Source organism: Papio anubis, chromosome 8 (genome assembly GCF_008728515.1).
Source record: "Papio anubis isolate 15944 chromosome 8, Panubis1.0, whole genome shotgun sequence".
Lineage (NCBI taxonomy): Eukaryota > Metazoa > Chordata > Mammalia > Primates > Cercopithecidae > Papio > Papio anubis.
Window position 1 is genome coordinate 133927492 of NC_044983.1, and position 12784 is coordinate 133940275.

Sequence of the window (12784 nt, forward strand, 5' to 3'; positions counted from 1 at the left end):
TAAATGCAGGGCTTAAATTCCAAAGCTTAGGCTTCAGAATCTCACCCTCATTGAATAGTGTAATACCATCCCGTTCCAATGGGGAAATTGGGAGGTCCCATTGTCTCAAACCGATAACATTTTAAAACATGTACATCTATCTGATCTGATTAAGTATGTCGAACAGTTAGGATGTAAGAAACATAGTTCATATTTATACTGAGTACTGTAAGCATCCAATAGCTTGCTTTAGTGGTTTGCACAAAGCACGCAGAAACAAATTGGAACCTAAGTGTCTTTGATTCTAAGCCCAGTGCCCTTTCCCTGTAGCCTGCTGGCTCAGAAAGAATTGGCATAGACTACCTGACCCTCAGGCAATGGTGATATGCAAAACATGACAGTCTGGACAAATGAATGAAATTGCTAGGAAAGATCAATTTCAATTAACCAAGGAACGTTGGTGCAGGGAGGGGTCATACTGACCTCATTCACATCCTGCCCCCTCGTCCTGCCCCGATTCTGCCGCATGAGCTCAGGCAAGTCACTTGGTACCGTTAAACCTCAGTTATCTCACCTCTGAAGTGGGGATGATACAACCAACTACTGAGCAGTTATGAATGGGTTCTAAAGTTGGGGCACAGCACCCAGGTCCCCTGACAGAACCCTGATTTTTTCCATAGAATGAGGCATACCATGTGAGTGGGAAACTGAAACCCTAAGCTTAAGCTGTGACTCTATCACCACTTCCAGGTGAATTTGGCCAGAAATGCCCTCTCTGCACTTCAGTTTCCCCACCTTCAATAAATATTATTTTCCTGATGATCATACTAATAGCTACTGCTGCTAAATTTTGCGTAACTATACGTGACCAAGCTGCATTTAGGTAAAAGGTCTTTTCTCTTAATAACGCCATGTAAATGAATAAATCAATGGACAAACTGCAGTAATTAAAGGTGTGGATCTCTCTTCCTAACAAGGAGTCTGTTGAGCTCAGGACACACAGAAAGAGAAGGCCATAAAGGCACGTGTCTTTTAAGCGTCAAGAAATGCCTGGCATTGATCTACATGGCTGGCCCTTTAGTGGCTCCACCAGACGTTGGTAAAACTATCAGAGCCTCTTTCATCTTGGGGAAAGGATGAAAGATGCCAGCATTTGGATGCAGAATGCTGAACACTGTTTCCATTTCGAGAATGGGATATATTTTCCTCTCTCTGGGATTGCTGAACACAAACTCAAAATTTTCCATTCTCGACAGAAGTCACTGAAGCCAGCTTCTCAATTCAATTCAATCCAATGAATATTTAGAAAGTAACTGCTCTGCAGAAGGCCCCGAGCTAGGTGCTGCCAGGGATTCAAAAGCAGATAGAAGTGACAATTGATATCAGCATTGGGCTCAGTCAGGCTCCATGGCTCTCTGCTTCAGAGAGCAGTTCATTTAACCTCATAGTATGCTTACATAAGATGCCGCTGCGGCAGATTTCCAAGTTAGGGGTGAATCGAATGAGGATCAGAGATTAAGCAATGTCACCAAAGCCACAAAATTACTTGGTGGACCATGAAATCAGGTGCTCTAGTTCCTAATCCCAAGTGCCTTCCATGGCTCTATTTCTGTAAGCTCACACTACAGTCAGGTTCACTTTCGTGGCCCTCTTGAACACCTGTTGCAGGGCTAGCTCTATAAGCGTGTGTTAAGTTCCCACCATGTGATAAACTCTGTGGATTGAGAGATGGGAGAGATATTGGTCCTCGCCTAAAGAATCTTATAGTCTTGGGCCTCTCATTACTGTTCTTCTCTTAATAAGGACTTTAGTTAGGCTGTTTGCTTTTTGAACACTCCCAGGGGAGTCTTATCAATAACATCATGTATTGTACTAAATCCCATTCTGTCTAGGCTAGAGGACATCTTCAGAACCATGGGCAACCCTGTTGGACAACAAGCTAAGATACTCTGAATTTTGAAAGTAGGTAGGTTCAAGACCCTCCCCATGTCCTGTATAACGGACCCTAGAAATAGTACAAGCAGGGGATTCCCATTCATCATCTAGAATTTGCAAATATTTATTTGCAGTTATTTCTTTTTTCACATAGCTGCTTCTTCAGACTCTGAAGTTGCCTCATCCCTGTATCTTCAGCCTCAGTATTTTGCTTGATATAAGGTAGGTGGTAACAAACGTTTGAGGTTTCTTCCTTCTCTCCCTCCCTCATTTACCATAACAAAATCTAGGTAAAGGGAAAGGACTACCCACATATTTTCATCTCAGGAAGAGGCCAAGAAGTTTGCCTCATGATTAAGCAGAACTAGCTCTCTCTAGCTGCTGCTTCTGTAGTGGGGGCCATGAAATAAAGTAATTCCCCCTTATGCAGCTCAGAGGAAGTATTGTGAACTCCATGGTGAAAACAGCAGAGGCTGCACAGTCAGATCTGGGTTCAAGTTCAGTTCTGCTTCTCAATAGCTATGTGACTTTGTGCAAACCACTCAATGTCTGTGCGCTAAGTTTTCATTGGTAAAACATGCAAAATAACATCTTTACCCTTGCAAACTTAATAGGCATATATTTGCACAAGAAAACATACTATTGCCGGGCATGATGGCTCACACCTGTAATCCCAGCACTCTGGGAGGCCAAGACGGGTGGATCACGAGGTCAGGAGATTGAGACCACGGTGAAACCCCGTCTCTACTAAAAATACAAAAAATTAGCTGGGTGTGGTGGCGGGCGCCTGTAGTCCCAGCTACTCAGGAGGCTGAGGCAGGAGAATGGTGTGAACCCGGGAGGTGGAGCTTGCAGTGAGCTGAGATCACACCACTGTACTCCAGCCTGGGTGACAGAGCAAGACTCCATCTCAAACAAAAAAAAAAAAGAAAGAAAAAGAAAACATACTATAGTATAGACCTTCAATATTTGCCAATAATAGATCTGAAATATACATGTATATATGCATAGAAAGGTAAATACTGAAACATGCTGCTTTCTCTGCATTATCTAGTTTAAATCTCTCAACAGTTACAACAATTGTGGGCAGCTCTGGAAACTGAACCTGGATTGGTCACAGAGACATAAGTTAGATATTCTGATCCAAAATCTTTGATATAAAATTGTTCCAATTTTCCTAGAAGTAAACATCCCTTAAGTTTCTTCCAGTTTTACCCCAGCAAAAACATATAAATACATCCTCATAAAGAGTGGGCCTCAATAGCTTAAAATAAATCTGATCTATGTTCATTTATAAGTCAGTTATTTTATTCCTTTCAATAAAATACAGTAACTTGAAAGCAACAGCAGCACATTGCCAGAAGAAGCAACTTTAAAGCAGTGACCCTGTGGAGTGTACTGTATTCTCATTAATTATCCTCGATATCTGAACTCACATCATAAGATAATCACAAGGGCCTTTTGGATGGCCTCTTCCCAACTGGTTATTTGCATAACATTAAATTCTTAACAGAGGGAGAAACCAGAGGCTGAAATGTCCCAGGCCACTGCAAAGTCAGAACTGACCAGAAACATGGGGAAAGTGAGTAGGTTGGAAATGATTCAATCAGCATGTAAGTGACCAATGTTTTTATTCTACTTCATCTGAAAGGAAAATAAAAAATCAAACTGAATCCCCAGAAACCCCCACCACAGCCCTTTGGGGACTGGGGGCTCTGAAAGCAGGGTGCCTGCACTTCAATCTCATTCCACACATGGCAACTGTGTGATGTGCAGAGTTATCCCACCTCTTCCAGGCTCAGTTTTTCCTATGTGAGATGTGACCACAACAGCACCTCCCACTCAGGTGATGCGGAGGCACTTGAGATAATGCCATGCTCAGCACCGGGAATGACTATGATCTTCCAAACCCAGAAGTGTGCAGAGCAAACCCTGCGTGGGAGAGGGACAACTTACCGGAGCTCCTGGAGGCCCAGGGGGGCCTTGGTGACCTCTGGGTCCTGGAGCTCCCTGGTAACACAAGCCAAACATGTGTTTAGTCATGACTTTTCCTCCATATGATCAGGCCCACCACCACCCACGGCCCTTTCCTGACTCAAAGTTTACTTTCCAAGTTCTCGATAGGGAGCAGGGGTCTGGGAGTGGGTATTTGCATTCCTGGCAGAAAGGCAATGGGAGTCTGAAAGGCTCCATCTGAGCTCAGCCTGAGATCATGGTTGTGGCTTCTCTGTTTCTGCTGTGACCTAAATCCCCATGAGAAGAGGACGCGCGTGCCTCTTACCTGTTCCCCTTTCAAGCCCTCTCGCTGCACCTGAGAGACAAAGCAAGCATTAGCAAAGGTGCTGGCCTTTCCGCACCCACAGTCAACCTCTCTCAGCTGCACTAAGGCCTTTCATTCACAAGCCATGCTGTCACGCCGTGCCTCCTGACTTTTCTCTGATTCTGCCCCATTTTGAGTGTTGAAAGTCTCCTATCCAACCCATGTCCTTAGAAGAGCGCTGCCTTATTCTTAGCGGTGAAGATCATCCAACAACCCAATCCCACCAGCGCCTGCATCCATGATTCCAACCGCTGGTGACTCACCACCGAGCCTGGTACACCAGGCAGGCCCGCAGGTCCCACGTCACCCTGCACAGAAACAACAAATATTCAGCGTAGTTACTGGTGCCACCTTCTGCGGCGGTCCCATCCCTCCAAGGCTCATTCTTGCAAGCCCAGGGGACTGCACCCTTCCCTGTTCACCACCACACATATCTTCATCTTGCCCGGGCCTGCTGTCTTGTGATGTTCTCAAAGTTCGGGGTCTGATCCTCATCTCTGCCTCAGGTCTTAGGCTTCTTGCGGGCAGGAGTCTTATTTTCTATTTTGTGCACATCCAATCTAGTGCCTAGATTTGGGTCATGTTCCATGAACACCTCATGGCCTTCACCAGCCTCTGCTGCCTGAAAGCAGCCTCATCGAACCCCTGCCCACACCAGCCACTGTCTCTGCACTGTGAGAGCCGTGACGATATATTTTGGCATGTCTCTTGTGCCAGGTTCATAGCTCCGTACACAATCAGCGTTCAGTAAGTATTTATCAAATAAGTAACTAAAAATGCGGCACTGCTTCTCATCCATTTTCATTACGTCACTTTATACACAAGGCTTGTCTCCTGCCTCCTCCTACTTGGTCTCCAGGTCCCCTGGGCTACGACGGCTGTGGCCTGACCAGATGTTCCAGGGTGTGCGCTACAACTTGGTCCTAAATGAAGCGTATTTGTCAATTTTGATCACAGAAAAATCTTTAGTTTCTACGATGCCTTATGGCTAAAGCAAGGGAAATACTTATAGCCAATGTCTCCACACATGACGTAGGGACATATCTTTTCCTTTTACCTAGAGCTTAGCTCAGGGAGCATGGCAAACATTCAAAAGCTGTTGTTAATGAAGCTGGTAAATGAATAAATGAATCACCAATTAAAGCTGAAGGCATCTATTAGGTCTTAAGGCTAAGGGGGAAGAGTGAATGGCTCAAGACACACCCTCACTGCCTTGGGGATTCTATTCCATGGACAGGAAATGTTTCTTCTGAGACCAAAATGGATACATCCACAATGTGCCTTCCAACGCCCTGTCTCCCCCATCCCCGAGACCTGGAAGAATCACCTGCTTTTCACAGCATCCAGTGTTTTTCTAAAACTCCCAATTCATCGTATTTTATGTCAAAAGTCTTGAGTGCCAGTTTTCTTTATTGTACCTTCCTGTTTCTCACATATAGAAATTGAGTCCTGCCTCAGAAACATTTCTCTTCTGCTTTATTTTTTCCATGCTGCCACTACCCCTGCACACATGTGCACCCACACGAGCACATATTCTCACACACGCATGCTTGCACACACACTGCATTTACCACTCTATAGCCCCTGCAGGCACTTCCATGACAGGAACGAGTGAAGATCTCCAAACACTCAGATCCCAGCGCAGATAGCAAGGTATTTCTTCATGAACATCCTTCAACTCCTCCAAGCTGACTTAGATTTTCCCTAGACTCCCACAAACCTTATTCATATCTTGGTAATACAGGACTGTTAGAAAACATTCTGAGCTATACTCTGTGTGTGTGTGTGTGTGTGTGTGTGTGTGTGTGTGTGTGTAGGGAGAGACAGAGAGAACAGCTGAATAATGAATCTTTTGAGGTTCAAAATCATGTCTTTTGTTATGACTACTTTGTGTCACTGTTACATTCACTTCTGTTGGTTTCATTGTTGTATTTCTCATAATATTGTTATTATATTACACCACAAAAAGTGAGCTTCCAATAACAGTTATGAAATCAGTTAATCAATACATGCTTTAATTACTTTCAACTCACCATATAAGCGCCAATGTTCCAACAAATTGGGTAGGAAACTAAGACCCTAGTATCCATCCCTAACAACTGTATGTATACAGCTAACAGTTATTGGAGAAACTCTGCTTTCCAGGCTTTTCTCTAAGGACTGGACATGGATTCACTTTCATTCCCTATGATACTATCTTTCCCTATGATACTCATGTCTTAAAGATGAGGAAACTGGGGCACAGAGGCACTGAGTAACTTGTCCGAGGTCAGAACTCTAGTAAATAATAGGATCAAAAGTCTTTCCTAGAATCAGTTTCTTCCCACCATATGGGGGACACATTTTTGTAAAGATCAGTTGTGGCCACTGTGGTGGCCGGTCTCCACGACGGTCCCCCGCAGTCCCTGCTTCCTCCATGTACTTTTGTGCAGGGACTTCCCACACCATCCCCATTCCTCTATGTGACTAACAGCAACAGCAGACGTGCTGGGAGGTGACTTCCAAGATTAGGTGATAAAAATGACTGTGGCTTCCGTCTCAGACTCCCTCCTTTCCCCCAACCTTGAATCAGTCACTGCTCACTTTTGGGGAGCAATTTCCCTTTCTGTGCACAGTACCATGGAGAAGCCCATGTAATAGGGAAGTAAACATCTCTGGCCAACAGCTGTCAAGAAACTCAGGCCTGCCGGTGACCACATGAGTGAGCCTGGAAGTAGATTCTCCAGCCCCAGTGCACCCTTGAGATAACCGTGAATGCATCCCCACTGACAGCCTGACTGCCTCTCAGGAGAGACCGTGAAGCAGAACAATCCAGCCATGCCATTCCCAGATTCCTGCCCTCAGAATCGTGTGAGATCACACATGATTGTATCCAACTACTATGTTTCAGGATGATTTATTACACAGCAGTAGGTAACTAGTGCAATCATAGACCCAATCTAGTAAAATCATTAAAAGGGCATAAAAATGCATCCCGTGATATTTAGATCTGCAGTAAATCATCGAATGGACAGGCAGATAATATGATAGGCCTTGGTCGATAATCAGATTCATTTTGGGTCTTGGGCAAGAAACTGTAATTTTCTAGACTTGTGTCTATTATCTGTAAAATGAAGCAGTTTAAAAAGACCAACTCTACAATTACAGTGACTTTCCCAAATTGTGTAGCATCTAAGATTTGTCTCAAGGATGTGATCTCAGAATGAGATGAGAGGCATCGTATACCTTAGCCTCACTGGTTTCTTAATTATTTCAATGAAAATCCCAAAATCATGTCATGGTCCTTGACCTTCTCCTCCCATTTCTGCTGCACTTATCATAATAAGAAATAATAACTCGGCAATTTCCCAAATATGAAGGGCAAAACCAAATCTCTAAATAAGGTGGAAGGTTGAAACTTATAACACACACCACACACACACACAAACACACACATACGCGGCAGCAAGAAATAGAGTCATCACCTAGATCCAGACTTCAAGGCTCATTCCCTCTTCGTGACTTGAAATAAACTACTTATTTTAGGACTTAGCATCCCCTGTCAAGGAACTGCAAGAATATATTAAAATCCTGACACCAGGATAATATAACAATGTACATCTCAACTCTAAAAATACTTAGGAGAGAGAATAATGAACTCGGCTAGCACTGAAGCCCGAGTGAGTGAGTTTGGAAGACATTAACATTCTCCAGCCCCCATCCTAAGCTGAGGTCTTTGTCAGCCTGTACTATTTATTTATTTATAACAGATACCTTGTCTGCTTCCATAAGGAGTTGGAGCAGACTTCTCCCGCATTTAGAGCATATGCTGGGAACCAGGATGAGTCACACAACGACCTTCACCTGAACTCTGCAGTGAGCCACTCCAAGAAGCAGCGATGCAGCTCGGGTCTCAGCTGTCTGAGTTGAGTAGGATGTCTCCTGTCTCAGCCCCTTCTCTCTCCCCAGCTGTTTTCCAACCCAATGTCTGATGCCTTCCTAAGGGCCTGTCTAGAAAGCTGGAAGAATGTCATCCTCTTGTACTTGAACGCTGGCTATGTCTCGTCACCCCTCCTATGCCAATCCAGAACACAACATCGCACCTTCTCTTTTTCCTTCTTTGTTACCCTCAATGCTTAGGAAAGCTATTTTCATGGACATTTTTGTAGGCCCTTCACATTTTGCAAAGAATGTTTACCTGCCACTGTTGCATCTGAGATGCAGAAATTCTTAGCAGCAAATTTACTTCATTAAGCCTGGAGGATATTCTAAAATAGATGACCAATACAATAAGATACGACCCTTATTTTGTTTTTTAAATACCTAGGCCTTTTTCAGGATTCTGATTCTGATTTTTAAAAATTGCAAAATGTAGTAGAGAAGGAGAAAAGACGAGGAAGAGAAAAGGAAAAAGGTTTTGTAAGATTTTTTAATATTTATAGCCTCCCTATTTCAAAAAGCATTGTCAGTAGCATAATATTTTAATGCATCTAAATATTATATAATAGAACTTTTTTTTGCTTTTCAAATGAATTTTTATTCCTAAAAGTAGACAAAAAAATTCAACATGAGAGCCAGAAATGTATTATGTAAGTTCCTGATGCCCCAGCCACCACCCTTTGTGTATGCTTTGTTCCCAGAGTTGCCACCCAGGCCCCTTCCCTGCACCTGATTTGCCAAGGTGGGCAGTCCCCGCACCTGACTGCCCAGGGCACAGAGCCCTCAACAGCCCCAGGCTTGCTCACCTTTTCTCCCTGGGGTCCTGCCACACCAGGAGGGCCAGGCCTGCCCTGGAGGAAAGAAAGAAAAGGCAGATTATGATGGGCACTAGGGATACAATAGTGGGGAGTTGGGGAGAAAGAAGTTGAAAGACAGCTCCCCACTGTGGCTGGACTTTTCTTCAGAAGCCAAAGTCCCTTTAGACCTGACTTTCTGGACTGCGTTTATTGCTAGAAAGTTCTTCCTCAAATAACCTAAGCTCCCTACCTCCATGCTTTCTCGTCTGCAGTTGCGCTGGTTCTGCAGCATGGATAACACATTCTGAGAAAACAAAGAACCCCTTCCTTAGGAATATGAGGGCCTGGGCAAGAGAAAGAAGCAGCGCATAATCAGGACCTGCCCCGGCCCAGGGAGCACAGAAGGCAGAGTCTGGTGGAGTCGAAGGAAATCCTTAGAGCTGAGGACTGGTGAGGCACCAGGGAAGAGGGAAGGGCCACCCAGACTCTGGCCAGGAATAGTTAGGGCCACAGGGAAACCGAAGTCCCAGAGGGCTGGTACAGGGGACGCTGAAGACTTGTCCCTCCTGCTCTTCAATGTCCCCACTGGGAAGCCTTCCACGAGCTGCCAAGAGAATGCCTGAGCTTCTCCACCTCCTGCAGGAGCAGGGTGCGGGAGCAGCCCAGGAGCCACAGCACAGAGCACAGGGCAGTCCTCAGCCAGCGTCCTCACAGACCCCAGAGAGGGCCTGGAGGGCAGCTGCACAGTCAATCTCCGTCCATGGACAGAGGGCTTTGTATAGGAAAAGATCCTAAGGACACAGACATGCGCTCAAGGATGCATGCAAAGCACCCTCACTTCCTCTTTACTCTGAACAGCAAAGATCTGTAACCCCACTGCGCTGGCTTCCCCTGCACCCTGAGACCCTCGCCGGCCACCCCACACCACCAGCGTTAGCTCTGTGTGCTATTTTCACACCATAGACCATTAACTGGTCACTTGAGTCAGGCCTTTGGTGAATATTTTTTTAAATGGTTCCATGTTTATGATACAATGTCGAGGGAAGAAAAGCAAGATATAAAAAGTATGATTCCAATTTGTTACATGACAACAATAAATACAAATCCAGATATTTGTGGGAGATGGAATGAACTATAAGTTTCATTTATATTAATATAGTATCAGAATTAATATTTATTGTAATTCATTGACATTGGATATAATTAATGTATATATATTTATCTATGTTTTCATATTTATATAAATAAATATATTAATTGACATGTATGTTAAATTACGCTATGCAACATAGCATTTGACTAATTGGCTTTAACACGAATGTATGATTTTAGGCTTTATTTCATTTGAATTTTAAATTTAAATATGTAAATGTAGTTTCTTTTGGAATAGATGATACGTTCACCTGGTTCGAAATTGAAGTGCGTAAACATTTAAAGCCCCCTTCTGGGGGCAACCAGGCCATAAGATTATCATCGTCTTGTTTATTCTTCCAGAGACAGTCTCTGAAAGTCACAGATGCATTTTCCCCCACACCATTCCGAACACTTTTATTTTCCACTGAACCACGTCTTGCAGACCCCTCACATCAGTGCATCCAGAGTTTCTTCATGAATGTCCTCAGCCCCATAGCACTCTCTGTGTCAATGCCTCCTGATTTATTTAACTAGCTTTGTCCTGAGGAGCACTGGGGCTGTCTTGAATCTTTCCCTCTGGGGACAAGATGACAATGAGCGCTGCTTACACACATCACCTTGAAAACGTGCGCGTGGTCAGAGGCCTTTACATTATGATAACGCATCACCTTACCTGATGTAAAATGGATTTCAAGTGGTCTATGCACTGGGATCCCTCCAGCTCTGGGGTACGCAGAGTCAACCTACGGCTACGCAGCTGGGGTCTGGTCCTAAGCCTCCTGCAGCCTCCAGCTGAGCAAGGAGTAGGCCCAGGTGCTGAGGCTCTGTGGAGCTTCATGTGGGGTCCAGTCATCCCCATCCTCTGACCACTGATGAAACCTAGCCCAACAGTGCCAGCACACACTTACCTGCTGTCCTGCATCCCCAGGCTTCCCGGGAAATCCATCCAGGCCTCGCTCTCCCTGGCAAAAGAAGGAAAATGGAGAAATAAAGAGCAGGTAAGTGACGATAGGCAGTGGCCCAGCGCACATCCCCGCAGTGACCATCATGGACAAGGAGGGCGGGGAGAAGGTGCCAAACGCACACGAGCACGCACGCACACGCACGCGCGCGCACACACACACACACACACACACACACACACAGCAGCCCTAGACAGGATTTGCACTGGAGGACAAGGAACATAGGTCAAAGGTCAGAACAACTGGAGTCATCTCTCTGCTTTTTACTTTTCGAATCTGTGGCCAAGAGATGGCCACGTGGCTTCTGTGGGCCACGCAGTCTCTTCCTCTCACGGTTTTTCATGGGGGTCAAACAAAGCCATGGGTGAGCGGGGTCTGTAATGCAGTTCATAAAATTGCAGGTGTGTTTTATGCATCATTCATTTGTCCAGGAAACATACGTGAACACGTACCACGTCCTCAGTGCTCAACATAGACGTCAGAGTGAACTGCGGGCTAGCGGTAAGCCGCCATCTGCACATTCATCTGTGTACATTCAGACAGAGCTGACTGTCTTACTAGCCGTGGGATCGTGGGCAGTCATTTCACCTCTCTGAGAGTGTTTTGGTTACTATGGGGATGATAATAACCCCTTCCTCAAAAGATATCTATGACTCTGAAAAAAAAAAAAAAAGAAAGAAAAGAAAAGAAAGAAAGAAAACAAAAGGCCAGGCGTAGTAGCTCACGCCTGTAATCCCAGCACTTTGGGAGGCCGAGGCAAGCAGATCACCTGAGGTCAGGAGTTATAGACCAGCCTGGCCAACATGGTGAAATCCCATCTCTACTAAAAATACAAAAATCAGCCAGGTGTGGTGGCGCGTGCCTATAATCCCAGCTACTTGGGAGGCTGAGGCATGAGAATCGCTTGTACCTGGGAGACAGAGGCTACAGTGAGTCGAGATTGTGCCACTGCTCTCCAGCCTGGGTGACAGAGTGAGACTCTCTCCAAAAAAAAAAAAAAAAAAGATCCCTATGACCAAGTCCCCAGAGAGAACGCTCCTGCTGAGGACAGGTGAGGACAGGTGAGGACAGGTGAGGATAGGCGAGGATAGGCGAGGATAGGCGAAGATGGGTAGTGAGTAAGTGCTAGAGTCTTGCCCGAGCTGTGCCCTGATTTTCTTGAGCCAACTCCCAGGTGCTGGTGTGTTCAAGTCCTGGGCTAACTCAGGCCTGGTGTTCCCAGCTGGGGTCCTTCTTTCAGGTGGGCTTCAAGAACTCAGTTGGGCAGACACTCCAAACGGTGGGTTCAGACTTGTGTGAACGGTCTCCCACCCGCATCCCAGCAGCCACCACTGCCTTCTTCAGGCTCCTCAGACACGGCCACTTTGTTCCCGCTTCTGCCTTCACTGCCTCCTGTTCCCTCCACTGCCTCCTCTGTACTCTTCGGGACTCAGATTCAGTGTCCCCTCCTGACCTTTTAATCTAAATGAGAGGCTCTCTTCGGCTGCAGCATGGTCTCATTTTCTTCCCCCTCATCTCCCTTAATTCAATTTGCATCTATTATCCGTGCACACGCGCCTCCCCGCTCACACGAGGACAGGAAGTGCGTTCACTCTTTTCGTTCTTGCGCTCCCAGAGCCTCCGTGTGAGCCCCGCTGACGTTTACTGAATGACTGGAAGATTATACATACAAATTCTGTTGAACTCTCCTTCGATTTCTTTGTAACCTCATTTCCCAAGTGGTGATTTCTTTGCTTCTT

General features: G+C 45.4%; 1 protein-coding gene across 1 annotated transcript in view; it reads right to left on the reverse strand.

The window, feature by feature from the left end:
• Positions 1–12784, reverse strand: part of COL22A1 (collagen type XXII alpha 1 chain) — a 326761-nt gene that overhangs the window by 163322 nt on the left and 150655 nt on the right. Inside the window, exons 17-21 of the mRNA XM_009213647.4 lie at positions 10992–11045; positions 8959–9003; positions 4498–4542; positions 4196–4225; positions 3871–3924 (exon numbers count right to left, since the gene is read on the reverse strand). Of these exons, the coding sequence (XP_009211911.2) occupies positions 3871–3924; positions 4196–4225; positions 4498–4542; positions 8959–9003; positions 10992–11045 (228 nt within the window). The remainder of the gene's footprint in view (positions 1–3870; positions 3925–4195; positions 4226–4497; positions 4543–8958; positions 9004–10991; positions 11046–12784) is intronic.